The sequence below is a fragment of the Aulonocara sp. 'chitande type north' Nkhata Bay genome, linkage group LG17 (assembly GCF_057382095.1).
Source record: "Aulonocara sp. 'chitande type north' Nkhata Bay isolate Kocher_YH1m ecotype deep benthic linkage group LG17, A_spYH_male_GT1.1, whole genome shotgun sequence".
NCBI classification, from domain to species: Eukaryota; Metazoa; Chordata; class Actinopteri; order Cichliformes; family Cichlidae; genus Aulonocara; species Aulonocara sp. 'chitande type north' Nkhata Bay.
This window is the reverse complement of record NC_141360.1, coordinates 40,693,086-40,721,084: the sequence shown is the minus strand read 5'-3', so window position 1 is coordinate 40,721,084 and position 27,999 is coordinate 40,693,086. Positions and strand designations below refer to the sequence as shown.

General features: G+C 43.6%; 2 protein-coding genes across 8 annotated transcripts; both read left to right on the top strand.

Moving 5' to 3' along the window:
- myo1f (myosin IF) lies at positions 1 to 18,437 on the top strand. Of its 4 annotated transcripts, XM_086268947.1 has the most exons (29): positions 1 to 1,513; positions 1,622 to 1,772; positions 5,036 to 5,164; positions 6,252 to 6,341; positions 6,479 to 6,573; positions 6,686 to 6,773; positions 6,910 to 6,999; positions 8,161 to 8,292; positions 8,441 to 8,575; positions 8,815 to 8,947; positions 9,275 to 9,471; positions 9,604 to 9,684; positions 9,807 to 9,893; positions 10,034 to 10,120; positions 11,034 to 11,201; positions 11,297 to 11,382; positions 11,468 to 11,549; positions 11,626 to 11,732; positions 11,819 to 11,917; positions 12,012 to 12,156; positions 13,343 to 13,457; positions 13,551 to 13,720; positions 14,684 to 14,829; positions 15,070 to 15,216; positions 15,296 to 15,444; positions 15,559 to 15,630; positions 16,027 to 16,234; positions 17,201 to 17,361; positions 17,459 to 18,437. In XM_086268947.1, exons 2-29 carry the CDS (start codon positions 1,770 to 1,772, stop codon positions 17,533 to 17,535), a joined length of 3,279 nt encoding a protein of 1,092 aa, XP_086125073.1. In that variant the 5' UTR covers positions 1 to 1,513; positions 1,622 to 1,769; the 3' UTR covers positions 17,536 to 18,437. The 4 variants fall into 4 exon arrangements, with proteins under 4 accessions (XP_086125073.1, XP_086125072.1, XP_086125071.1 ...); XM_086268946.1 differs by having other exon boundaries at positions 1 to 1,772; XM_086268945.1 differs by lacking the exons at positions 1 to 1,513; positions 1,622 to 1,772 and adding an exon at positions 4,309 to 4,652.
- A 476-nt stretch (positions 18,438 to 18,913) lies between these two features.
- acer1 (alkaline ceramidase 1) lies at positions 18,914 to 27,433 on the top strand. 4 transcript variants are annotated; one of them, XM_086269750.1, is made up of 8 exons: positions 18,914 to 19,121; positions 19,434 to 19,790; positions 21,378 to 21,490; positions 21,603 to 21,717; positions 22,181 to 22,319; positions 24,629 to 24,766; positions 24,848 to 24,985; positions 25,764 to 27,433. In XM_086269750.1, exons 2-8 carry the CDS (start codon positions 19,784 to 19,786, stop codon positions 25,939 to 25,941), a joined length of 828 nt encoding a protein of 275 aa, XP_086125876.1. In that variant the 5' UTR covers positions 18,914 to 19,121; positions 19,434 to 19,783; the 3' UTR covers positions 25,942 to 27,433. The 4 variants fall into 4 exon arrangements, with proteins under 4 accessions (XP_086125876.1, XP_086125877.1, XP_086125878.1 ...); XM_086269751.1 differs by adding an exon at positions 21,150 to 21,233 and having other exon boundaries at positions 18,914 to 19,790; XM_086269752.1 differs by having other exon boundaries at positions 18,914 to 19,790; positions 27,347 to 27,433.
- Positions 27,434 to 27,999: the final 566 nt, after the last annotated feature.

The following is a 27,999-nucleotide window of genomic DNA, read 5'->3' as shown; positions in this document are numbered from 1 at the left end:
TGAATGTGAGAGCGAATGGTTGTTTCTGTGTGTTAGCCCTGCGACCTGTCCGGGGTGTACCCCGCCTCTCGCCCTAAGACAGTTGGGATAGGCTCCAGGGGCCCCGCAACCCTGAAAAGGATAAGCGAATGGATGGATAGAGGACTCGAGAACTTAACTGCTGTTTGACAAAACCCATCTGCTGTTGGATGAGATTAACCAGTGAAACTTCTGTAACAGATTTTATGAACATCAGTGTAGCTACAGAGAGAACCTACAAGCCAAGAAAGGCTAGATACAAATAAATGCATTAAAAAGATTTTAAAAATCAAAGAAATGGACACCAATACTTGTCTATAGGCAGATCATAAGACAACAATTAGTAAACAGATGGAATCATCGGACTCAAACGCTGGGCTGATGTTTAAAGATTCCAGCTGTTCTCAGCTCCTCTGGCTGACGGTCCCGCGCTGGTTCATACACGGCGAGCGTGAGAAACACAGGCACCGAGGCGAGACGTGAAGTGCTTTAAAAGGATCTCAAAATCAGCAGCAGCTCGCTCCTGCGTTCCCTCCGGTCCTCGTGTGAAGCGGGTGTAGAACGTTTAGTCGGAGAAAGTTTCTTCCTCTGTGCTTTAGAAGCATTGACTGAAATTTACACCCACACGAGGATCTAGAACAAATTTAAAAGGAATCGAGGCCGCTGGTTTAGGTCACAGCTCGAGCAGCTGAGCATGCACCACAGGCCTAAATGCAGGCCTGCATTTGTCTCTGCGGTCCCGTGTTATCAGGAGACACGGCCGCATGCAAAACACATCGCTATATATTATGTGCAACACCTGAAAAGAGACTGAGTTAAAAACGGTAGAAGTAATTAAAAGGAGGCTCATGAGACAACCTCGAACACACTAGTGAAGTTCCAACCACAAAGACACAAAACTAAATACAAACTAAGAAAAACGTGACTTTAAACGACAAGAGAAAAAAAAGGAGTGCACTGACAATAATGAGAAACAATCAGAGGTGCAATCACAGAGAAACCCCACATCTGAAAGAGTCACAAACCCGCCCGTGAATGAATGAGACCTGACCCTGCGCTGGCACGCGCATCTTGCAGGAGCTTTAAAGACTCTCGATCCAGCTGACGTAAAACACAGGAAAACCAGCAACTGACACCTCCACTCACACACTACAAAGTCGACTCTGAATGAACCCGTCTGTTATTATGGGCGTTGGAGGCAGCAGCCTCTCTGACAAGACAAACACTATGAGAAGCCGCTACATGAAGCGACCACAGCCTGGGTGGAGCCGCTAACACACGGCTGAAACACCATCATTTGGCAACTGATTTAAGATAACTATCCCCTTTCTGCGGATGAGCGTCGCTTGCCGTCAACGCTCGCCTGCTGTGCGGCAGGCGAACTGGGCTGACTAATTGTGCCGTGGACCCGGCCGTCGTTTCTTCATCCTCCCGTCTGACGACTCCGAGCATGACAGAGCGCAGAATGGAGAAGTAAGCGGCTGGGCTTCATGCGGTGAGTTAATGTGCATCAGTGTGTGTTAGAGCAGTTCTTGTTTCACACACACTGCCGGTGGGAGTATGAGGAAGTAGGTTTTTGAATACTGTACTGGATGTCTTGTAGGGTGCTGGTTGCTGTTGGCTGTCCTGGTTGTGCGATGGCAGCAATCTAAGGTCAACCTGTGGATTTTTTACAACACGCGCAAACCCCCCCCCCCACACCATCTCTCTGGACAGTGGACGGCTGAGGAGGAGAGAGGCCCGCGGGAACAATGGTACAGTACAACCACCTGCATCTGCTCTCACAGCTGTAACATTTTGTGCATTTCAGTTACCTGTTTGCTGTGGTTTTCTCGGCTGAAAGGGCGAATTGTGATGGCTTTGTACGTTTTCAGTCAGTTTTCTTTTGCAAAGCAAATTCAGCTCATGTCACTTCTCTCCTTTTCTAAAAGCCAAAGGAGGATTTTTTGTGCTTTAAAGTGAGTTTTGGCATCAGAAGAGATGAGATAAGATCTCTTCAGGGGAATTCATCTCCTTCACAGCAGCAGAGTGATGTTTCCTCTTTTTCAGGGACAAGCTCACTTTCTCACAGACTCGAGCTTAAAGCAGTGCTGTGCGATTTCAATTTGAGGCACAGGTAGAAACTTTCAATATCATAGACAGAGTAAGAAAGTGACCAGTCGAGCAGGAAAGACAGATGAGCTTGAATTTAAAGGGAGGATAATGAGGAGTGGTTCACTCGAGGGGGGCTAACGGACCGAGCTGCAGGCAGCTGCAGGAAGAAAACTGGTAGCATGTACAAAGTTTAGAGGGTTTCACAAGATGCAGCAATGAGGTGTGAGAGGGGAAGTGGACTACAGGAGAGGCCTGCAGTTTCTGTCACAACACTTCCTCCTTGCACACAGAAGGTCTCCACACATCCAGGATCGCACAGCAGTCGTAGCTGCACCAGCAGCCACATCTGACAAATGGAGGTAAACGAGCAGTTTCAAGAGGGAAGAAAGTGAAAATGCACGCCCAGCTCCCTGTTTACACGCCACCTTTACATTTAGGCTCCGAGCCATTTATCTGTCATCATCTCAAGTGTGACAAAAGCTTTCAAATCTGTGTCGCGCTCGCCTGTTTACACATGACAGCAAAGGAAGAAAAGGAACAAAACCGAGAAATAAATTATGAGAAGTGTCAAATGCATCACAGGGTCGTCTTTTTCTTGCTTTCTTTAAACAACTGTGCAGAAAGTTCCGGTTTGATGTGGAAAGCTTTTGAGATTCAACGTCTGCTGATAACCACACCTCACCGCAACTGACTGGCATGTAGTTTGTGGTTCTTAAGGTGTTGGATATTTGCATTACTTTTTTTTCTTTTAAAGGCGGCTGGTCTTTCAGTGAAGACTAGTGTGATGTCATCACAGCTAAAAAACAGGAACATGTTTTTTTCTTCCTGGTGGACGATGTTGACTTTTTAAAGGTTGTATAAACATAACTAATAACTTTACCTCTATAATAGTCTCTCCAGTCCTACAAACCTACTCCTGAACTAGTTCAATACACGAGTATCCATTTAATCTGTACACAGCTCCATTTAAAAATGATATAAGATTTAAAGGAGGTCAGCTACTGCGGGCAGCCGATGATTTAATCTCAGTTAAATGGCATCTACTTACCCCCTTGCTTTGCATTTTAATATTGTAGGAAAAAATCTGAGTATCAGAAAGCATCAACAACAATCAGGTGACCCCCTGTTAGCATCCAACTGTCAACAGTGGGAAGAAAAAACTCCCGTTTAACAGGAAGAAACCTCCAGTGGAATCAGCTTCAGCCATCTGCCATCGAGACAGGACGACAGGCAAACTCTTACTAATTGCTCGTGTGTGATAATCTGTTAACCAGCAACGACGTTTGTGTATCAGCTCATCAGTAGGTGATCATTAGATTACCAACACCGCATCAAAGCCGTTTAACCTCTTCTAGTAAAATATTAAAGACGATCGCAGATTCTGATCTCGCAGAACATAAAAATCTGGTATTTGAGTTCTATTTAAAGAGACGCTGATCTCTGCTGTTTCTCTTCTAGTCGTGTTGTCATCACGTCACTGAAAGGCACCAAAGCTGTGAACTCATCCTGCCAGCAGCACTGTCCGAGTGCTGACGCCTTCATTTATAACAGTCGTTACAGGGCAAATTCATATTGATCCACGGATAAAAATAGTCCCCAGCTTTGGCGTAGTTTGGGCCTGTTTAATGGAGTTTGTGTCAGAGTCATATCTGATTTATGCTTTAAGCTCAGAGGGTGTGAGCACTGGCACGTATATGAGAAAAAAGAGACTCGCGAATTAGCTTTAAACTTGTGACTTCCGCCCGCTCTTTCCCCCTCAGGGGCTTTAAATTCAGAAACAAAAGCGTGCACTAAACACGCATGCATGCTGTGCTTATTTAAGACACGAATATGTAATCATGCCCGTCACACATGCAGCATCTGTATGCATCGTTCTTTGTTGGCGTTTGCACACTGACAGTGTTTCATAATGAAACTTTGTGTTTCTATTTTTTGCTGATGAGCTAAAAATGAAGCATCAGCAGAATCTGTAGAGGTTCTGCTAATATTTGCGGCTAATTAAGCGTTTATTGTTTTTCATAAGAAGGGACTGAAACCAGAAACCAGCAAGATGTTAAAAAAATCTAATGAAATACGACTTCTTAGCACGAGGTTTGTTACAATGTGCAGCGCTTTTCTTCATGACGTGTAGAGACAGAGGTAGAGGTCACGCCCACCGAGGTCATAGATGAGCACAACAAGCTCACCAAGTGACAAAGACGTCATAACCGAGATGACACATTGGTTCTTCAACTGTGGCTGGATCCTTCAGCCTCTTCTTCACCCACTTTGGCAAAGAGACCTCCTTTGTGTTTCCCCAGCTTTCACCCATCAAACAGAGTTCAGGCTGAAATAACAACGAGGCGAGCGCTCCTGAGCTGAAACTGTGGAAACAATCAGTTTATTGCTAGTTTATCTTCGCCTCCTGTGTAGGTGTCGCATTGTTGAGGCAAATTAGAAGAAGCTTCTCTAAAATGTCCGAGCTAGAAAATGAGCTCACCTCATCTGTGACCAGTTTCCTGGTAACGAGCCCCGAGCTTCCTGTAATGACAACCACACTGGTAATTGTGTTTTTGGCTTTACTGATGCCAAAGCTTGAAACGCTTTCATTTGAAATCTTCGCTCGGCCTCCTGTTTTCTTTTTTTTACATGTCTTTCTTCCTTTGCTTCGTTTTTGGTTTGCTTGTTTCCTTCCTTCCTTCGTGATGCCCACACGGCTCTCTAAAGCTCTCGTCTCTACAACAAACACTAATATTGTTTCAAAATGCTTATTTTTCCGGTCCAAATTCCCACTCAGCCACAGAGTACGCTGAGCTACGCTGCTTTTGCGTCACAGCGTGTGGTAGTTTCTTTGATGAGGAAACTCAGCTTGAGTAAAATGTCCTTTTAAAGATTATTGCAACACGTCGTTACTAACAGAGTCTTCCTCTCCTCTGCGATTCAGGCAAAGTACCACTGGCAGAGTCAAAATGTCAAGCAAAGCGGCGTGGACGACATGGTCCTCCTGTCAAAGATCACCGAAGACGCCATCGTGGACAACCTGAAGAAGAGATACATGGACGACTACATCTTTGTATCCTACAAGCTGTGTTTGATGTTGTAAATTATACCTGCAGTCTGACGGGAACTAAAGGCCTCTATTTAAACTGTCCCCACAATCTGCTCCATCTTCACATTGAATCTCGCTAAAGAACCCGAACGTGAAAGCATGAAGTGAAAAATCACCTTGGCTGAAATGGCCTTCTTCCATATTTGTGTACAGTCTTCTTATCCACCCACAGATGTGCTGATCAAAACACAAATTCACAGACAATCAAACAAACATATATGGGCATAAATATAAGGAATTCACTCTTCCTCTTCTGAGTTCACCGTGTGACTCAACAGCCCACTTCCGTCTTCTGAAAGCACAGCTGAACGTCAGAGCCATATTTAGAGAAAAAACCCATCCATGTTAAATCCTGAGTGAGAGCGAGTTGATGTTATATCGAGAACGACTCGCTTAGATAAGAAGCTGTTTGTTAATCACGTCCGGTGTCTTTGGTTAGAGTTACTCTCCTGTTAACGTGGGATCCTTGGGTAAAGCAGGCCTCTGTCTTACCAGTCTTATCAGTAAGGAAGTGAACTGATAATGACACTGGTCATGTCTGTCACACGTGGCTTTATTTAGGTTACAATGGATTCATGACTTTGGTATTTCCCCTTCCCTCCGTCTGGCAGGTGGGCCCCATGGGTAGTCATTCAGGTCGGTGAGCACCAAGCAGATTTGGCTTTGACATTAGCAGAAATATGTCAGCGATGATGTCACCGTGACATTTTGGTTCAGACTTCGTGTACGGTACGAGCATGAGCTGAAACTTGTGATTTGCTTCAGCCTCGGTTTTGGTGTTTGAAAGCGCGCTGATGCGAGGGCTGCCAGCGTATACTCTGCCTGTTTTCTGTTTCACCTGCAGAGTGAAAGAGTGAAACCTGCCCCCCAGGAAGCTATTAGAAGATGGGGTGTTTGAAGGTGCCTAACATTAGCTTTAGCTCATATGTCAACAGAACAAAGCAAAAACATTTCACTTTCTTCAAAACGTCTAATGTACGTACGCCCTGTTTAAGCGTATTTAAACCATATGATGCATCATTCCCAAACTTTCCTCAGCCGCCCTCTCCAGACTTACATCGGCCCTGTGTTGATATCTGTTAACCCCTTCAAACAGATGCCCTACTTCACTGACAGAGAGATTGAACTCTATCAAGGAGCTGTAAGTGAATTTTCATCGCCGTCTTCTCATGACTTCTTTAAACTTGTGGCATATGTGGTGCAGAGGTTCTTCCTGTTGCCTGCTGTTGCCCTACGCTCGTTTTACTCAAACTGACCTCAAACCGTTTCGCTCTACAGGCCCAGTATGAGAATCCACCGCACATCTACGCCTTGACTGACAACATGTACAGAAACATGATGATTGACGGGGAGAATCAGTGTGTTATCATCAGGTGAGTTTTCTGCTTCCCACGCTGACGCCCATGCTGTGCCGTGCAGGTATGTTTGACAATAAAATATGGCTTTGCGGTGTGTTGTCTGCCTTTTTTTACGTGGCTGCGGTAGCGGTGAGAGCGGTGCTGGGAAGACAGTGGCTGCCAAATACATCATGGGTTACATTTCCAAAGTATCCGGAGGAGGATCGAAAGTGCAGGTACAGACCGTATGCTCGCTCCGCCTTATATGAATCTTCAAAATGAGTCAAAAAACCTTTAAACTTCCTTCAGTGTGGCGTGGAGGTTTTTCACTGTCTGGTATTGTGTTAATGTTTGTGTGCATGTGTGTGGCAGCATGTAAAAGAAATCATCCTGCAGTCAAATCCTCTGTTGGAAGCCTTTGGTAATGCCAAGACTGTTCGCAACAACAACTCTAGTCGTTTTGTAAGTATGAGTTTTTTACTTGAAGACCTGGTGTGGATGCTTTCTATCAAGTTTATAGTTATTAAGTAATATACCTGCTCATTTAAAAAGAAAAACAAAAAGAAGTCAACCCCACACCCCAAAAATAAAACATTCAAGAGTTCAGCAGTCACTCGCTTTAGCTTGCTGAGTGTGCTAGTTGTAAAAAAGCTAAGATGTTTAGCTTTATAAACAGTACCCATGCTGAATATCAGCTTATTATATTAGAGAAATACCCTCAGCAATCCCACGATCCCCTATGAGCAAGCGCTTGGCAACAGTGGGGAGAAAGAACTCCCTTTTAAGGCCTCCAGTAGAACCAGGAGTGTCAGAAAATACACAAACTCTGTGGGAGGGAAGACAAGGTGTAGTGGCACCAACAGGAGCGGAGAACAAGTGCTCATTGTGTTTTGGAAGTCCCCCACCCGCCTGACTCAGTTTTATCTATGACCTTTATCAAAAAAAGGAACGCTTTAATCTTAAAACTAGCGCGTGTGTCTGTCCTCTGAATCCAAACTGGAAGGTGGCACCGCTGTAAAGCGTCCTAATAGCTAAAGGCTCCGCCCCCTGTGCTACTTTTGGAAATTCTAGGAGTGAGAGGGAAGTGCTCCATTGGAATAACATGATGTTTTTAAGGTGATTAGCTAATATTAGCATGTAAGTAATAACAGCTGTCTCCAAGCATTGCAGAGCGAGGTTATGCAGAGCCACATATGTGCCTGTAGCCTCATTACAAGTGATTTATTACAACATTCTCGTGCACTTCAAAAACACTTTTATTGCATTCATTCTGGTTTCTCATAAGAAGGGTCCTAATGATCACACCCATAAACCACCCTGACCTGCATGTCTGCAGCTTTAGCGTGAGATATCAGAAGAGCAATTAGTTATATTTCCTGTTACCCTTTGTACACCATCACAGCTCTCGTGTACTGAGCGTGCACGCATATATTTTCTGACTCATATAAATGTAGTGAACATGGAAGTGGTTTATCTTTAGGAAACGGTCGCATGATTTGAGAACCGTCTCATCCTGAAAGCAAATTTTGACACTGGCTGATCTGCAATAATGAGTGAGGACAGATTTCCTCGCAGCCTCGTTTCTCAACTCCAAGTGTTGACTTTGATTTTTACATTAATCAGGGGAAATACTTTGAGATCCAGTTCAGCAGAGGAGGGGAGCCAGATGGTGGAAAAATATCAAACTTTCTGCTCGAGAAGTCAAGGGTGGTCAGCCAGAACGAGAACGAGAGGAACTTCCACATTTACTATCAGGTGAGAGGCTGATGAGCACAAACCGCAGATTAATAGCAACTCCTTTAAAAAAAAAAGACAGAGTTCCTCTTAAGCTGCAAGATCTTCATTCAATATGAAGCCAGTGTGTGTGTGTGACTCCTGCTGGGCCTGCGTTGTTGTTTTCCAGTTGATAGAGGGAGCTAGTGCTCAGCAGAGAGAGGCCCTGGGCATCATGACTCCTGATTATTACTACTACCTCAACCAGTCTGGGACATACAAGGTGGATGGGACCAATGACAGCAAAGACTTCCAGGAAACTATGGTACGCAAACTTATAGGTGGGATCCAGTGGTGTTCAGCAAACCTGTGCTTGGTCCCAGGTTTGCTGTGTGGAAAGTCTGATCAATGCTTTGTAGCTAAACCCATTATAGTGGCTCTAGCTGATCTACATTGATTGCTGGCAGGAAATAAAATGTGGACGTAAAGTAGTTCTGCTTGACATCTCCTCACGTTGTGGTGAAGCTGCTGCCGTCACACTTTCTTCTTGGATTTGTTCTTCAGGAGGCCATGCAGGTGATTGGGATCCCAGGTGACATCCAGACGCAGGTGCTGCAGATCGTTGCGGGTATCCTCCACCTGGGAAACATTAGCTTCATAGAAGCAGGCAACTATGGGCAGGTGGAAAGCACAGACTGTGAGTGCGACACACACGTGCCGACGCATCTTCTGTTCACATGCAGTCATACTCCCGCTGGATATCACCATAACAAAGGTCGTCCCCGGCACACGCCCTACAAATGAATAGAATCCCTACACACAGACGACTTCCCTGTTTACTGCCTCAGTAGATAATTGGTGGTTACATCCAAAGCAGCCATGATACCCTCCGTTGGCTTCTGTCTAGGGAGGGTATCATTAATTCATCATAGGAAGTCTTTGCTTATGGCATAATAAAACACATCTGAATTACGAGTCCACTTTTGGTACTATTGAACTACAACTTGACTTTGCTTCGCTCCAGTGCTCGCATTCCCCGCCTATCTGCTGGGCATCGACCCCAACCGTCTGCAGGACAAGCTGACCAGCCGGAAGATGGATTCAAAGTGGGGAGGGAAGTCTGAGTCCATTAACGTGACCCTGAACCAGGAGCAGGCCAACTACACACGAGATGCCCTGGCCAAAGCGCTGTATGCACGCCTCTTTGACTACCTGGTGGAGGTAATCACGCTTGATGATGCAGCTGAGCAAAAACAGACTAAAGAAAATGAAACATTTGCTTTTAATTCAGCTGACATGTATTCATGCACCTCATCTGCTCTTTGCATTTGTCTCGTGTCCTTACTTCTCCAGTCTATAAATAAAGCCATCCAGAAACCATATGAGGAATTCAGCATCGGAGTGCTTGACATTTATGGCTTTGAGATATTCCAGGTTAGGCTTCTCATAACTTCCAGATACTTAACCTTTGCACGCATCCACTAAAAGACTAAATGTGTGTTTAATAGCAGGATTTGTTTCATCTCTTACTGACTGTGTTGTATTCACTTCCTCAGAGAAACGGTTTTGAGCAGTTTTGCATCAACTTTGTCAACGAGAAACTGCAACAGATCTTCATCGAACTCACCCTGAAGGCTGAGCAGGTAACTATAAATAAAACTATATAAATAGAATTGAATTGTAACTGCACTGTGCAGCGCATGCATTTGACTCCACTGTGTTTCAGTTGGTGAGGATCACTGTATGTCCTCAAACCAAATGTTTTGCTCTCATTGTCTCTCAGGAAGAATATGTTCAGGAGGGCATCAAGTGGACGCCCATCGAGTACTTCAACAACAAGATCGTGTGCGACCTTATTGAAAATAAACTGGTAAGCTCGTAAACACGATGACTGACGGAGGGTTTATGCAGATCGTGTAAAACTGGCTCTCATTAGAAAACAAGTGGGCCCCTAAAGCAGCGAGAGTTTGGTGCTCTGCTTCCTGAAAACAGTGAAACGGAAGAACAGAGCGCTCGGGGTCACAACAGGAAGAATCAAGTCACGTGACCAAGATATAGCAGTAACATCGGGGGTAACATTTGCATTTTGTTTTTGGAAAAGTTTTATTGCACATTTATTTTCACAGTAAATCAGATAATATATGATATTCCCAAAAGCCAAAAAGAGAAGAAAAAAAGACATATGAGGCATTGGTGGAGGAGCTGCAGTTTTATCTCCTTGTATGAATTTGTGTGTTTGAAGTGTTTCACTGGATGACTAAAAAATGGGGATTTACATGCGGTCTACAGACATCAGGCTTTCAATCAAACTACTGTATAAAAGTAACTTTATATAAGTTTTACTCTGGTCTTTAAAGCTCATATTAAAGCTCTACACATGTTTACTGGGAACCTCTAATTCAATTTGAATTCAAAAACATTACAATCAAAAGTTACCAGGTGGTCATGTCAAAAAAATTTGTATTATGTAACTGCACGTGTGCTAATTTGTATCAATTTCTGGTGGTGGTGAGAGGGCCCGGTGGTGCCAGTGTCCGGCAGCCTCGCCTCTGTCAGTGCCCCAGGGTGGCTGTGGCTACAATGTAGCTGCCATCACCAGTGTGTGAATGGGTGGATGACTGGATGTAGTGTAAAGTGCTTTGGGGTCCTTAGGGACTGAGTAAAGCGCTATACAAGTACAGGCCATTTACCATTTCTAACAGATATTTCTTATTCGTTTATCTAAAAGTTATCAAAACTCGTAAGAACAAAATTGCAGCTAAAAAGCCGTCGTCTCTTTGCAGAACCCTCCGGGTATAATGAGCGTGCTGGATGATGTGTGCGCCACCATGCATGCCAAAGGAGAGGGTGCAGATGGCACTCTGCTGCAGAAACTGCAGGCTGCTGTGGGGACGCACGAACATTTCAACAGCTGGAACTCGGGCTTTGTTATACATCACTACGCCGGGAAGGTAAGATTTGATTTTGTTTGCTCGATGTGGCGCTTATAAACCTCAAAGATTTGTTTTTGGGGGTTTTTCAGTGAAAATATCTGGTGTCATCGCAGGTGTCGTATGATATCAACGGCTTCTGTGAGAGAAATCGGGACGTGCTTTTCCCCGACCTCATCGAGCTCATGCAGAGCAGTGAATTGTGAGTTTCCTGTACTGGTCTGATTGTTGCACTGAAGGCGTAATTTAAAAAAAAACAATGCATTAAAAAAAACGTGTCTCTTTAGTAACTTCATCCGTAGCTTGTTCCCCGAAAACCTCAACACAGATAAAAAAGGAAGGCCGACCACGGCAAGTTCAAAGATCAAGGTGAGAGCTTTTCAATCTGTCGACGGTTGATTTTGTGCAGCAGCGCATTCGTCTCACGCTGTTGTTTCCCTCGCAGAAACAAGCGAACGACCTGGTGAACACGCTGATGAAGTGCACGCCGCATTACATCCGCTGCATCAAACCCAATGAGACAAAGCGGCCGAAAGACTGGGAGGAGAGCAGGTGAGAATGCTCGCCGTCACGCTTTGAGGAACTCTGAAAGATTTCACAGGGAACGTTTGCTGATCAGCGGCGCTATCTGTTTTTAGGGCCAGGCATCAAGTAGAATACCTCGGACTGCGGGAAAACATCCGCGTACGAAGGGCTGGATTCGCATATCGGAGACTCTTCAGTAAATTCCTGATGAGGTAAGTTTAATCGTGCGTGTTCATGGAATCGCTGCCTGAAAAAAGACACACAGCTCTCACTGTGATTTGTTTGTTTGGTGCTTTTTGAATCCAGGTACGCCATTCTGACAGCCGAAACATGGCCGTGCTGGAGAGGGCCAGAGCAGCAGGGGGTGCTTCACCTCCTTCGCTCCGTCAACATGGATAACGATCAATACCAGATGGGACGCACCAAAGTCTTTGTGAAGAACCCCGAATCGGTACGGAGCTTCATATTTTATATTCCCTCAGGCTGCATATTTGTTCTAACCAGTGTTGTAACATAATCAACTTATCTTGGCGATCGTGGCTCAAGAGTTGGGAGTTCGTCTTGTAATCGGAAGGTTGCCGGTTTGAGCCCCGGCTTGGACAGTCTCGGTCGTTGTGTCCTTGGGCAAGACACTTCACCTCCCGCCTACTGGTGGTGGTCAGAGGGCCCGGTGGCGCCAGTGTCCGGCAGCCTCGCCTCTGTCAGTGCGCCCCAGGGTGGCTGTGGCTGCAATGTAGCTGCCATCACCAGTGTGTGAATGTGAGGATGACTGAATGTGTAAAGCGCTATACAAATACAGGCCATTTACCATTTACAAATAAAGAAAAGCTCACATTGCCTGATATAAGCTCTCGTACCTCTCAGTGAGGTAAAGAGCAGAGAAGATTATGCTGCATGTGTTTTTTGACTCATCTCAGCAGGACGATATTAATGTTGCTGCGCTCAAATGTTTGCGTGAAAAGGGACTGAAATAGCTTCAAAGATTAAAAAAGTTCAGACCACAGCTACTTTCTAACCTCCACATAGCTGCAACATGTTGGGGGAAGTTTTTGCAAGTTTTTCAGTGAAACAGGCTTGACAGCAGCTAATAATACTGCCTCAGCTGGTTCATTAACCACTTTAATTCCATTTAATGTATAAAAAAATATTAGTCCTTTATTTTTTATTAGTCCTTTATTTATCCAGGTAAAAACTCTCATTGAGATTAAAAATCTCATTTCCAAGAGAGACCTGGCATATATTGAAATATATATATTGAAAGGCAAAGACTCTACAAAAATACAGAGGAAACCCCGGCAATCAGACGAGCTCCTGTGAACAACGATTTGGTGATAGTGGGAAGGAAAAACTTCCTTTTAACAGGAAGAAACCTCTGACAGAATCCGGGGGAGGAAGACGGGACAAAAGACACACTGAGACAGAGAGCCAGATATTAATAATAACTAATGATTAAATGTAGAGCGGCACATAAACACGGAGAGAGTGATAAAGGGGGAGTGAAGAAGAAACACCAAGTGCATCATGGGAATCTCCAAGCAGCCTGGGTCTATTGCAGCATAGCTAAGGGAGGATTGAAGGTCATCCTGCTCTAACATGCACTAAACCTGCAGAAATACTCATGCACATATGCCTTTCAGCTGTTTCTGCTTGAGGAGATGAGAGAGAGGAAGTTTGACACTTTTGCCAGAATCATTCAAAAAGCCTGGAGAAAATTCATCGCGAGGAAGAAGTACGAACAGATGAGAGAAGAGGGTGAGTTACACAAACGACGAGATTCCCCGCACAGGTTGCACCAAAGAGCTTGAGTTGGTTTTAGAAATGTTTGTTGTTCCTTGTGACTCGCAGCCTCAGACATCCTGTACAACTCCAAAGAGCGGAGGAAAAACAGCATCAACAGGAACTTCGTTGGCGACTACCTCGGGCTGGAGCAGAGGCCTGAGCTGCGGCAGTTCCTCGCCAAGAGGGAGCGCGTCGACTTCGCTGATTCGGTTAACAAGTTTGATCGCAGGTTCAAGGTTTGAATTCTTGTGTTTTCGTCCAATCAAAGAAAGAGTTGCAGTACTGTGCAAAAGTCTTGAGCCAATCCGTCATTTCTTTATATTTTGCTAGAAAAGTGATTTATTGAAACATGTTGCAAACATACATGGAAATAGAGTATAAAAGAGAAAAAGTGAGTTTTTACGTTCTAACAAGCTTGAAGGTTTCGTGTGACCACCTTGATTCTTCAGCCTGAATTATCCTGGGCAGCTTTCTTAAAGTAGTCGTCAGGAATAGTTCTTTTCTTGGCTCCTTGAAGGACATTCGCAGCTCTTCTTTGGATGTTGGCTGTCATTTGTTCTGCTCTCCATCAACATGACCCCACACTGCTGCAGCAGTGTTGCAGTCGAGGCTCTGGGGAGGCCCGTCCACGTGTGTGTGCTCGGGATGTTATATCAGGCATTTTTCAAAACTTTTTTACGTGTTGTGTGTAGAAACAAGCTCGATTGACTCGCAGGTCAAAAGCATTCCTCTGAAAACCGTCAGGCACAAGCAGCCAATCGCCAAGGAAAACAACTAAAAGACCTTCAGAAAGTCTGGAAAACTATTGCCTAAGAAAACGTTGATAAAAATAAGGAAATGAAGGGTGGCTCAAGTTTGGCAACATACTCTCTGTTCAGTTTCTATAACAATAAGACCTTAAGATTTATAAAAGACATTAAATTCACGCTTTCTTGCTTGTTGTCGACTTCAGAAAAAATGTACCCAAAGAAAAAAAAGAAAACCCAACAATCATGTGACCCCCTATGAGCAAGCAAACTTGCTCATAGGGGGTCACATGATTGTTGGGTTTTTCTCCGTGTGTGTTATTGTAGGGTCGACCTTACAACATAAAGCACATTGAGGCGCCTGTTGCTGTGATTTGGCGCTGTATAAGTAACTGAATTGAGTTGTGCCTTGTCCCCAGAGTCACCCGCTTTCCTTTTCTCCCCCCAACCCAGTCTATCAAGAGAGATTTGATCCTGACACCGAAAGGCATCTATCTGATTGGCCGAGAGAAGGTGAAGAAGGGACCCGAGAAAGGACAGATAAAGGAAGTACTAAAGCGGAAGATGGAGTTTGGAGGCATCAGCAGTGTCTCTCTCAGGTGTGTATCTAATTAACACAGATTCATTACTAAAATCTCTCATTTTTATGTAGCCTGTGTATGTTGTTACTGCTGCTGTTGCTGAAGTGAAAAATGTAACTGCATCCTCTGCTCTCTTCTTGCTGCTATTTTAACGCTTCCTTGAATGTCTTTCAGTGTTTCAGTTACCCGCACTGCTTCCTCTTTCTGTTTTTAAACTTCAGCAAGAGTGAGTTCATGGTATTTTTTTTTCCTTCTTAGTACGAGACAGGATGATTTCTTCATCCTCCACGAAGCCCAGTATGACAGTTTGCTGGAATCCAACTTTAAGACAGAGTTCCTCAGTTTGCTTTCCAAACGCTACGAGGAAGTGACAAAAAGAAAACTGACAATCTCCTTCGGTGACAGGTCGGTAGAGGAACACACAGCCTTTGTTAGCATGAGAAAAACACGCAGGGGTGACTAACGCAGGTTCTTCTTGCTTCAGGCTGGAGTTCAGAGTGAAGAAGGAGGGCTGGGGTGGAGGAGGCACCAGAATAGTAGTGTTCCAGAAAGGCCCTGGAGACGTGGCCCAGCTCAAACCTGGAGGGAAGACCCTGTCTGTCACAATAGGAGATGGTCTACCCAAATCCTCCAGTAGGTTAAAATAAGTCATGATGCCGTATAGACTTGAAAAAAGTAGGAACAAATTTAAATAGTAAATAAAATGCTGCCTGTATAAGCATCCTAACTGTCCCTTCTTTTGATTAGAGCCAACCAGGAAGTCGTTTCCTCCGTCTTCCGGTGGAGGAAGAGGAGGAAGAAACCACGTAGCGCCCAAATGTAAGCCACTACTCACCTGTGATCCTCACCTGTGGAAAAACCCTTCCCAGTGGCTCAAAGTAACTAAATAGGAAGTGTGGATGTACTTATTGAAACATAAAGTACTGCAGTATTTACACTCTGTTGCATTTTGATTAACTTTTCAGCTGTTTCAATCATAATCCTTTTTACTTTGTGTATTGAACAGCCGATTGCTTACTTTGTACATCTAGGTCGTAAATAAAAGCTCGTTCAGTACGACATATGGCTGCAGTATGTGAAGCTGTAAAACAATAAAGCAGCAAAGGCACCAGTGATAACAGTCGTGTCATGTAACACTGAAATGGGCCGTTCTGAGTCTTTACCGTCGTACTGCTGCTCTGTTATTGAAGCACACGCTTCGTTCTCTCTCCTCAGCGCATCAGAACGGTGGAGCCAAATTCCCCAGAGGTCCTCATAACCCACAAGCCGATATCACGTATTCCTCCCCGCAAAAGCAGGGCCGACCACTCCAGGGAGGCCCGCCCAAACTGGGATCCCAGAGAGGCCCCCGACCTCCAGCGCCAAACCAGTATAATCAAGGAAACTTGGACTTCCTTAATGTGCCTGATCAGGGCATGTCAGGGTAAGACATGTTTAAAAAAGACATTAAAAAAGAAAGGAAGGTGTGGTTTGTAAGGGATTACCAAGGTGAGGCTGAAACCTGCGAGTAACTGAAAGTTAGAGCGAGGCAGAGAAACCTGTTTGTTTTTCACTGAATTACTGAATCATCTCTTCCATACTAGATGCTGTTTCGCTGGTTTGGGGGGGGAGGGGGTGTTCTGGGAACAAAGCAGTTCCTACCAGCTGCACTCAGAGGCGGGTCAGAAAGTCTGGTTAAATAAATGTTGGGGTTGAGAGAGATTTAAACACATTAATTCCTTAATTCTGGGGAGAAAAATCACAACAGCCTCTCTTTAATCCATCCAGGGTGTGGCGCACGCTGTTGGCTAAAGTCAAAGACTCTGTCAACGACAACAACACCCTGCTTTTATGTTTGTTTGTTTTTCAGCTGACGGTCTGTTATTCTGACCGCTGCTTTTTTGGGATACGGATGAGACCGGACTGGGATGAGTCCTGAGGATGTTTTAGCCGAGACTAGTGCTGGTTTGCAAAGTTGACTGACTGTGGTCTTAAACTGGATGCTGCATTCTGCTAAAAATGAATTATTAAAACAATCAGTAGTTAGAAGGAAACTGAACAGCTGATTCCTCAGAGGCAGCTATAATTAAGCCCAACTTTAAGCCTTTTAAGGGGTAAATTTTACAGAAATTACCTCTCATACGGAGAACAAAGGGGATAAATATCTACAGAGAGCAAAACATATTTTTTCCTGTTGTAAATTTAGATATTTTAACATGAGACTTTATTGGGATTGACTTGCTTTTAGAGCCAGCCCCCAGTGGCCAGCTGAGGAACTGCAGCTTTTGGCACTTTTGCCATTTTCAACCCACGCGTGACAGTTAAAAGTTAATTTGATTCATGTTAGTAAATAAATAAGATGTGAATAAATTATGGTCATGAGCACCTCCTTTTTCCCCCTTTGTCACAGGAAGCAGAGGAAAATGAGCATCCACCAGCGACCTCCTCCTGCTCCTAAACCGCAGCCTCGACCTCAGGGTCCTCGCTGCCGGGCGTTATATCAGTACGTCGGCCAAGACACGGATGAGATCAGCTTCGAGGCCAATGATGTATTAGATCTTGTCAAAGAAGGTGCGTGCACGAAAGCAACGACATGTAGGGAGATGCATATTGATGAGATAGACTGGAAGTGGTTCATGACGTGTTTCTTTACCGTTTCTCTCCGCAGACCCCTCAGGCTGGTGGACGGGCAGAATTGGAGGGAAGGAAGGTCTCTTCCCGGGTAACTATGTGGAAAAGATTTGATGAGAACCTTGCGAACGTGTCTGTGTTTGCTCATAAACAGATGTAATTCAGCACATTCAGAAACTGCCTGCGAGTTGTTCACGGATGCATCGGGGCTTTCAAAGGGTCGAGTTCTCTGATGTTTGAGCCCCAGCTAATTTACCCGGCAGCGTGCTGTAGAAGCAGAACACATGAAGGATTACTCTTGGGTTTATTATCGCTAAAGCACAACTGCAAATAGCTGCTCAGGTTCCATCTTTGTCTTGGTGTCAAACAATCCCGTTGAGAAAGAAACCAGCGAGGTCTTCGACGTCACCTCTGACTGGTTCCTCCACGACTCAAAGTTACGCCGAGTGAAGGCGTGACAGAAGAGCAGCATGAAAATACTGCATCGCTTCCTGATGTTTACACTGTTTTATCTGCCTGAAGCTTTCTTCACGATCAATGACGACCACTTCTTTTGATTAAGTCAACAAGTGTCTAATCGAGTGATAACAGACTTTTGAAAATACTGATGATGATGATGCTTTTGCTCTGAAACTTCAGATCAAATCAAAGCCATTAAGAGGAGCAACATTTTAATGTCAGTTATCTTTTTTATACTCTGAATTTTTTTACTGATATTTCTCGTGGTATTTTCTTGTATTTTCGTTTTAATAAAAAAAGGAAAAAACTTTTATTTCCACGTTTTTACCTCGGGGACTTTTGCACGTGTTTGTTTTGTGTTGCCAGTAAGTTAGAAAAACATTTGTGAAGAGCAGAACACAAAGAAAGAGATGGATGAACTTGAATGTGATTATTTTGGCCAGCTTTGTATTTTTATTTCAACTTGTGGTGGATTTTTGTAAAATATGTGATTACTTTCAGTCATTTTGTTCAGGATTTTTTATGTGAATGAGAAGATTAAAATAAAGACTCCCTCAGAAAGATTTTTCTTTCAGTTGTTATAAAGTTTGACATGTTTGCTCACAAAAATATTATGCCTGTTCTGAAACGTAGCTCTAAAGAAAAAGCTCCCAAAAGAGATTTCCTGTTCCTACAAGTAGTATTGTGATATCTGCTCACCGAGGTACACGTTGCTGGTATTAGTTGGACCTTTTTTTGCCAGCTTTAATTCTTAAAAATATGGAGGCACTGATAGATGCACAGATTGTGCAAAGATCTAACCAAAATAATAATCAGCCAGTCAGCTGCTGCAAACAGGCCACAGCACAGATCTTTAACCTGCGTCTCAGCAGCTTCGTTTAAAGCTGCGCAGCCTGCAGTAATTGGATTGGCCAAAGCCTCCTGATTGGTGCTGCGCCTATTTTTCTCTAAATTGTGAGAGAGATTACCAACTCATCTGTCTCAGATTTCGTCGTAGCGGTTTGTTTTTTTTAACTTTACAGATCATAAACACTTCTACATGTGATAAAAAACGAGATCACACTGGAGCCCATTGATTTCATCGCGGATTTGTTTGAGACTCAAACTGCAGCAGCACAGTGTCACAGTACTGCCCAAAAGAGTAAAAATGCATGCACTGAAAAACCGTAACATAAGAAGACAACGTGTAGCCTGAAATGGGAGACCGACGAGTACTTTCGGTAATATTAGGTGACTCTCCGGTAACTATTTGTAATTAAATACACGAGTACTTTTTTCCAAACAATTTCTATCGCAGGAAACGTTATTAAGCCAGTGTGCGCAGTTAATGCTTTCTTTGTTTTGAGTTAAACCATATGAATGCAACTATTTGGAGTTTCACCTTCAAGACTCGGCGTGTTCCCACCACACCTGCTCCTCCGCTGCAGGATTATGCTTTTATTTTGAAATGCGGCAGATTTGGTTGAACCTCCTTTAGGAAAAACCTGAGATTCCTCAGACAGGTGCAGCAGCTACCTGGAACACCTGTTACGGTTTTGCGTGTTTCTTTTCAGGTTTCCTCTGAACCCTCCAGTCGCCTGTCGTGTGTTTACAGCCCGTTAAAGGTTTTTTTGCCCCACATGGTCGTTTCTACGTTACCCGTTACTGCTGAGTAACCGGTTCCTGCTCTTTCCCCGGGGCCTGGTAAACTGTCAATGAAGAAAGAAAAACAAACGAGCTCATTCCAGACATTTTCTCTGTGATGACATATTGTCCCAGAGATTTGAAACCTTTTCGCGTGACCGTCAGTGACGTTACTGGGCTCGTGCTTCGGGATCGCGAGCGTTTCAAAACCCCGCCTCGTTAAATCCACCTGTTGCAGCACCTGGAGCAGAGCAGCAGTGCCGGGCTGCAGGACGACAGCATGGCAGGTAAGAGCCGGTTTCCCATTGAACACCCTGTGAAAAAAAATAAACTTTTTAATTATTGGGACACTTTTTTTTGTCCAAATATTCATATTTCGGACAAAAAGGTTTTTCCCTGTCAGGAAAACTCCGATGTTTATTCCTCAGGATGGTAATAAATAGTGATTTACTGTTACTTAATATATTGTGCTCAACTACTTTCTCGAAGTACTTGTACTTTATGCTTTTACTTCATCACCTTTACTTAATGACCTTTGAACTCAACTGCCTATTTTCCTAGTCTAGGTTATTCATACGAGTTCTAATCAACAGATAAACTGGGAGTTGTTTCTATAGATAATATTTTTCTTTCAGTGTTCAGTCGCCTGAATTACACTGTAGTACATAACAGAGTGTTATGCAGTAATATGTTAGTATTCTGACATCGATTGTTCTGGAAAACAAGTACATATATGATGAGACTTGTAATATTTCAATAGTATTACAACTTGTACTTAAAGGCGGAGTACTTCTTTTCCCATCGGTAACCACTTTATTAGGTACACCTATAAACTCTGTATTTCAGTGCAAACTCTGAAATAAGTTTATTGACACTGTTAAAAATCTGTAATTCAGATATCAACATGAAGGGTGGCGTTCTGATGACGACTTCCTGTTTAGGCTGCATAATAAACTGAGTACTTTTGAAAGCTCCAGGTAATAATTTGCTGTAGCAAATATCCAGATTCAGTAGAGACTGAAATGAGCGGCCTTGGCCTCTGTGGATATAAAAGTCATTGGGAAAATTTTAGTCCCAGTTTCGAGGCCATACTGAGGTTTAAAAGCAATTCCAGCTCAAGTCCAGTGTGTATATTGTGAATGTGAACCCCCCTCCCTATTTACACTGTAAGTGTAAATAAAAGCCATATAATAATGATGCAATAAATCAAGTCCAACAAATACTGTGAACCAGGCACCATTCACACACTGCGCCACATCTGACAGCCTTCTAGGAAAGATGGCAGGTTGTGTTTTAATAGCACAGATGTCGTGCAGCGCAGGTTAAAACAGCCGTGGAAGTGTGAAGTGTCCTCATCCTACGCTAAAGTGAACCAGCAATTAAAAGGGATACAACTATGGAAATGAACTTACTGTAGTACCAAAGAGGAATTTGATATTCAAAATGACAAAAGTCCGAGTTTTAATGACCTCTGATTTAACTGGATCGTGTTGGTGTGGTGCACTAATGCTTACAAAACATTAACCATGGAGCAAAAAGTCTGTTTGTGTATACGGCACCATTTTTATCATGTCATAAAAATATAATAAAAGTGGAGCAACGTACGCTGTCGTCTGAATCGGTCACATTTTCTGGGCTGTTTGTAGGACGTTGCTGAACATGCTGTCCGGTTGCATCGTGGGAGATGTAGGCGCCAGCAGGGACTGACATTTAAGTGAAATTGTAAAAGGGTGCGATTGGCATTTGACTGCTGGGTGGAGGGGATAATGATTTCCATAAACCACATATACAAACACCTTAATATGACTACTGAAAAATGCAGGTGTGCTTGTTACACCAGAGTCAGCGGCCACTGTTGTCCCTGCATCTCTCAGGTGTTCACTCCGGCGAGGGGATGGCGGGAGTTTTCTCCTATGAGAGTTCAGAAATCGACTGGTGCGAAGACAACTACAGACACTCTGAGCATGTGGTCGAGTCCTTCAACACGGTAAACTGAAAGCTTTTTATTCAGGAGACACTTGCAGTGGCGCTACCAGCCCAACAACTGCAACTCAAAGCCACACTTTGGACTGGTGATCGATTTAATGTTTTCCCTGCAGATGAGCAGCTTCATTTTCTTCATTATCTCTCCCATCATGCTCTACCTTCTGCACCCGTATGCCAAAGAGAGGAGCTTGGCGATCCACCTGGTTTGGGTCATGATGATTTTTGTAGGTCAGTCCTTTCTTTCTTTATTTATTTAAACCAACTTCAGCCGTATGTCTGCAAAATAAATCCACGAAATGTTTTGTGTTTGTGAAACAGGCTGACTCAGTATAGATGAAATAGATATCACAAGAAATGTGTTATCAAGTAGGAAGATCTGTAGCAGATGTTTGAAGCTTCTCTGAACTGACTAGGTTTTCTTAAAGCTTATGACACTAAAAGAAATACTTATTAGTTGCAACAGTAGCCGAACCAGTTTAACCAGTATGCAAGTTTAAATGTAATAACTAAAGCACGAGAAGAGAAGTCAGCTGCAAACTGGAGCTCTGCATGTCTCCCCTGCACTGCTCTTAACCATCTGTGAACGTGCAGTAACACGTCTCACTTTACCCGTTTTATACTTGTCTTCGCCTATAAAATCCTAAAAGCATGAATAATTCGACATCATTCTCTCGTTCTCTCTTCTTTGCAGGGCTGTTCTCGGCGTACTTTCACATGACTCTTAGTTTCGTCGGTCAGATGTTGGACGAGCTCTCGATCTTGTGGGTGTTGGCGGTCGGTTATGCCGTCTGGTTCCCTCGCAGACTCTTCCCTTCTTTTATAAAAGACAGGTATGTCGACCTTGTAACCATTAACCCAGCGACAGATGACTGATCTGTGTTTCGACAACTTAGTCCAAGGTCTTTGTGTCCGGCGTTTATTCGTGCCTCTGCGTGTTTCTAAGGAGATCAGTGGTCTTTCAGGATGATGCAAAACAATAACAGAGCGTTTCCAACACATGCCACTGTGAAACCTTATCCCGGCCGGACGAGGAGCCAGTTTAACAGCTCAAAGGTTCGTCATTGTCCCAAATGTGGTGGTTCAGTCTTCACCTTGATGGACACGGGGCTGTAAAAACAGAGCTCCACCCAACCTGTGTAAATATTTAAACTGCAAGGTGCGACAGGCGAATGAACATTTGATGTGTGAAACAATCCCCCTGGCATCAATAACCTCACAGTGATTTTCCAGTGTTTGATCCAGTGGGTTGCTCCTCCCGAACAGCCGAGGCCGCTGTGATTGCAGGGAAGTCTAATCGTGACGTTTTTATCATTTTGCTTCTGTGTTTTTGAATCAAACAGTATGACTGTGTAATTATCCACATAACCCCATTTTCAAAGGCTCAAGAGTCACTGGACCAACTAATGTCATTTATAATATAAGGATTGTTTTTAATATTTGGATGGAAATGAATGGGCAGCACGGTGGTTAGCACTGTTGCCGCACAGCAAGAAGGTCCTGAGTTCAATTCCAACATCAGGCCGGGGGCTTTCTGTGTGGAGTTTGCATGTTCTCCCCGTGTTTGCGTGGGTTCTCTCCGGGTACTCCGGCTTCCTCCCACCGTCCAAAGACATGCAGCTTGTGGGGATAGGTTAATTGGATAACCCAAATTATCACTAGGTGTGAATGTGCGAGTGAATGTGAGAGCGAATGGTTGTCTGTCCCTGTGTGTTGGCCCTGTGACAGACTGGCGACCTGCCCAGGGTGTACCCCGCCTCTCGCCCCGCGACCCTGAAAAGGACAAGCGGAAGCGAATGGATGGATGGATGGAAATGAAGTCTAGAACTCATAGATGTCACCAAATATTGTGCTTTCTCCCTTGAGATGCTCTTCCAGGCTTTCACTGCAGCCACCTTCAGTCGCTGCTCTGTTGTGTTGACATGGTGACTGGCTTGGCTGTTGAAGAATAGTCATGATCCATTTGCACTACAAACACTGTGTGAGCAGAGAGTACAGCCCTGCACGCTTCACAGTTCGTTCTGCTACTTCTATCGGCAATCACGTGATCAATAAACGCCAGTGACAGCTGTGCAAGCGCTTAGATGTTTTCCTGTAATGTAGCCTTTTTGTTCTTGAATGTAGCCGTGCTGGACGCCTTGTTGCAAACTTACTGTATTTCCATTCATGAAGGCATGTCTTGATATTAGACCTTTACCTTCAGTGGTCTTTCAGGCCTTTTCAGGCATTGCTGAACTGGCCGGATTGTTGATTTGGCCACTCGTAAAGTTTCTTCACTTGCATCAACATATCTTTGACCGTCACATTAAGAAAGAATTCCTGTTAAAAGCTCCCAAATGATAATTCAACACTGAGACTCGACTCCAGTTCTTATATCTGCTGAATTTGTCACGACGTAGCCGAGAAACCAGCCTCACCTGGTTCACCTGCTTGTCAGCTACTTGTCCAGTTACTCACGAGCCTCTGACGACAGCGGCCGCGTATAAAAATGGCAGGACTTTGGTTCAAACTGTCCAACTAAACCTGAAAGTCCACGTTTGAATGTTTTATTTAAAATCTGCATTTAAAAGCTGCATCCTTGTCCACAAACGTGCAGCCCTGACTGTAAGTCACAGAGCTCAGGTGAATGAGTGCACATCGCTGCTCCTGATCCTAAAGAAACAGTTTTTATTCAGGACTTTTTCTGCAAATTCTGTCTTTTATGAATGTATACAAAGACAAATTCTGTTAAAAGGCAGAGTTGGGAATTAGCTGTCGAGTGTAGCAGGAATCCACATACAACACAAAATTACTTTTGGACCTGCGTTTATCAGGTAATCACAACTTTAGATAAAAAGGCCTCCCAGTTATTGCACACGAAGAATGCTCAATGACGAGTTTATTTATTAGAAGTGTGAGTATAGGGAGGACAACCTGTTTTTCAGGTTTTCTTTCATGGTTTGCTAGACTGCTGTAACAATCATGTTTATTCACTTTGCACCCATCCAAACCAGCCTCACAGAATGCTTTACACAAAGCATGTGGTGAAATCAAACCCGTGAGTCCGTACGGGCTGGAGTACGATGCCAAAATAAAACTAAACGTCTGTTTCAAGTCTGCTTCAGGTGCGTGTTTATTTCCGTCTCTGTGCGCTCCAACGCAGATCCACGTTTTCAAAGCTCGTCCTGGTGATCACGGTCATCAGCTCGGTGTCGTCATTCGTCAAACCTACGGCCAACGCCTACGCGTTAAACTGCTTCGGCCTCCATCTGCTTTACACTCTGATTACGGAGATGAAATGGTAAGAAAAAGACACGTGAAAACCTGATTGTGCACTTTGCCGTTTGATTTCCTGCGATCATCCATTTTCCGTCATTCTCAGCTGCACTGACCAGAAGGCTCTGCGACTCGCCAAGCTGTCGATCGCTCTGTGGGTGCTCGCCATCTCCTGCTGGCTCGGTGACCGCTTTGGCTGCAGCTTCTGGCAGAGGATCAACTTCTGCTACCTGCATGGTTTTTGGTAAGTCCTGGCTTCCCGTTCATTTCTTTTATTTCTTTATCTTCACTTGTCTGCATGTTTGTTTCATATCAACAAGATGAATTACTGTCTTGATGCATGCTCAATCATCCAGGTCAGTAAATCCCAAAAAGTTGATTCTGTTGTCAGTGGGAGAAACGTTTCGTCATACAGGGGACGTCTTCAGTCTCAGCTGACTGCAGGTTTCCAACCTTTTAAACAGGACATTTGCATAATGACTGAAACCAGCCCACTGAAGGAACGATGGGCTGTGAGCTCAGTTCCTCGATCATCAATCAAGAGATGCACCCTTAGGCCCCTCCTCCATTCAGAGATGGTCTTTCCCTTTTCACATTAATGGCCTCCTTGACTCCGCGCTCAAACCAGCGTTCCTCCCTGTCCAGGATGTTACATCCTCCTCCTTGAAAGAGTGATCAAGGAACTGACCTCACAGCCCATCGTTCCTTCAGTGGGCTGGTTTCAGTCATTGTGCAAATGTCCTGTTTATAAGGTTGAAACCTGCAGTCAGCTGAGACGAAACGTTTCTCCCACTGAAAACGTCCTGATGAACAGAATCAACATTCAGATGAATTCCTGAATGAAAATGAAAAGATGAGTTTACTGTAACATTAGATCAGCATTTGCAAACTTTGGTACCGTGAACCCCGACCTCCAGTCTTGGGATCGTTTATCCACCGTGAACGCATCATGAACAGGCCCCATTTTTAGGACAAAAATGGTTCGTGTCTTTGTGTTGACCTTCGATTTATCCGTCCTTCAGGCACATTCTGATTGTGATAGCTGTAGCCTACGGCAGCACGCTGATAGCCTACCTGGATGCCAACTACGAGATACCATACTCGCTGCCTGGACTGCAGTACTGGCCCTGTGATAGATGGGCTGTTGGATTACCTCACATCGTCCTGAAAGGCAACTCCAAGACTGAGAAACGGTGCTGACGACGTGAAAATCTAATTTAACTCTGAAAGAACATTTCTGTTAGTTTACTCAACTTCTGCAATCGTGAAAAAGATCAATACCTGCTTTTCGCCTTCTTACCAAAAGCACATCACCACCAACGTTGTCAACCCCCCAAACCTGACTGACACATATTTTAACACTCGGGTTAACGCTGGACGACAAATAAACCCCGTCCGATCCTGAAAGTGTATTATTTTAAACCATGGCAGGATAACTGAATGTGTACAGCGTGCAAACGAAATCATCGAGGTTAGAAATCCCTCAAATCCAGAGTCAGACGGGGTAAGAGGAGGGGGGTTTCCAAAGCTTCCTGCACTGCAAGACAGTATAACAAGAAAAGATGGCACGTGTGTTTTGCTTTTGCTACTTTAAGCTTTTTAAATTAGTTTAATTTATTTAAAACATGAAAATGAAACAAGACTTGTTGTAATATACAACACCTCTGGAGGGCGCTGTATAAAGCACAGTGTAAATGCGTCAGTGCAACGATTTAAAACCAATAAAGTGTAAAGCAGTGTCAATTTATATATTTAATCAAGGTTAAATATGTTACTTACACTTATGTAAAGTATGAGTTTATAGTTATTTTCATTGTTAGCTATGCAATCGCCTGAAATACAGTAATTAGTGTATCAATTACATGGTCACAGATTACTTTTTAGCCTTTAAATTCATATTTCTAACACAGAAAGGGCACTACTTTAACTGGAAACTTTGACCTTTATTTGTCTTTTCAACGCATGATTGTTTTATTTAAACACTTGCTTGAACAGTAAAAGCTATAGTTGTAAATTAGTGCTGGAAACAGAGCCCTGTGACTGCAGAGGGTCAAAGATGGCTGAACTTTTGTGGATGTGCACGTGATAAAAGTGCGGTTTTACTGAAACATGTTTCACCTTTTAAGACAATGAGCTTTATAAATCCGTGTGCAGTGATCTTTAATGTTGGACTCATGTAAATGCTCTTACTTTGTTTATCAGGATACAGATGCACTGTGACTGTATGTTTTGTTATGATAAAATTATTGCTTTACCAAGAGGGCAAAAAAACAAATCTTGGCTTTAAGTGCTACAGAGAAACGTGTTTACATTAAAAATACCTCAGTGTGTGACACCGGTGCGCCCCGTCCTCGTGGCTCGTAACCTGCGCTCAGTTTTGTCCCATTTTCAGTCACTAAAATGTTTCAGTTCATAAACTTAAGTTATCTCTCTGAGCCGTTTCACTGGGGAAATGCTGCTGAAATATGACTCTACAGTTCATAACACAAGCCAGGCTCAGAGCAGCCTGTTACACGCCTCTTTGCTCTTTTGTTTTTTCCTTAGGTTGAGAATAGCAACCATAGATCATTTATGTAAACAAATACAGGCATCGTTTTCATTTTAGTGTGCAACACTGACCTCGTGTGGATGAAGAGATGACAGCAGGTGACGGCTTGCAGCCAAGTATCAGAGAAGCATTAATTTCCTTCACGACAAAATAAATTCTCGTGTAGCTTTTTTTTTCCTGACTGAAAACTCTCCGTTCACTTACAGAAATGTTTGTGCACAAGTCGAGGGTCACCAGGATTTAAGAGATGAGGCTAATCACTAATCAGTATGGACTTTTCGACTTCACCATGATATGGGATTTTCTTTTTCTTTTTTTTTTTTGTTTGTTTTGTAATATTTGAATCTTTTCTTTTTTTCTTTTGGTTCAGCTTTGTTAATGAAAATTTCTCAGATTGAAAAAACGGGAGCAATAATTTACCTTTACTGAAACGTCCCAAACAAAATCCAAAGAAAGGTTAAGATCAGCTGGGTTAGATCATTTATTCAGAGAGATACTTTATGTTTTCTGGAAATATATTTGTGCAGATTTAATATAAATTCATCTGTAATTTAAATAAAGATCTATGTTACCTGAGTGAAATCTGTGGCTCATTGTTTCTGGTTGTCTTTGAGTCTCCTGCGACATTTCTGGTTGGTATCTGAGAGTCTGTGTCTGACAGCCAGATGGGATTTTCTTCCTCAGATTTAATTGAGAGGCAGGCTGGATCA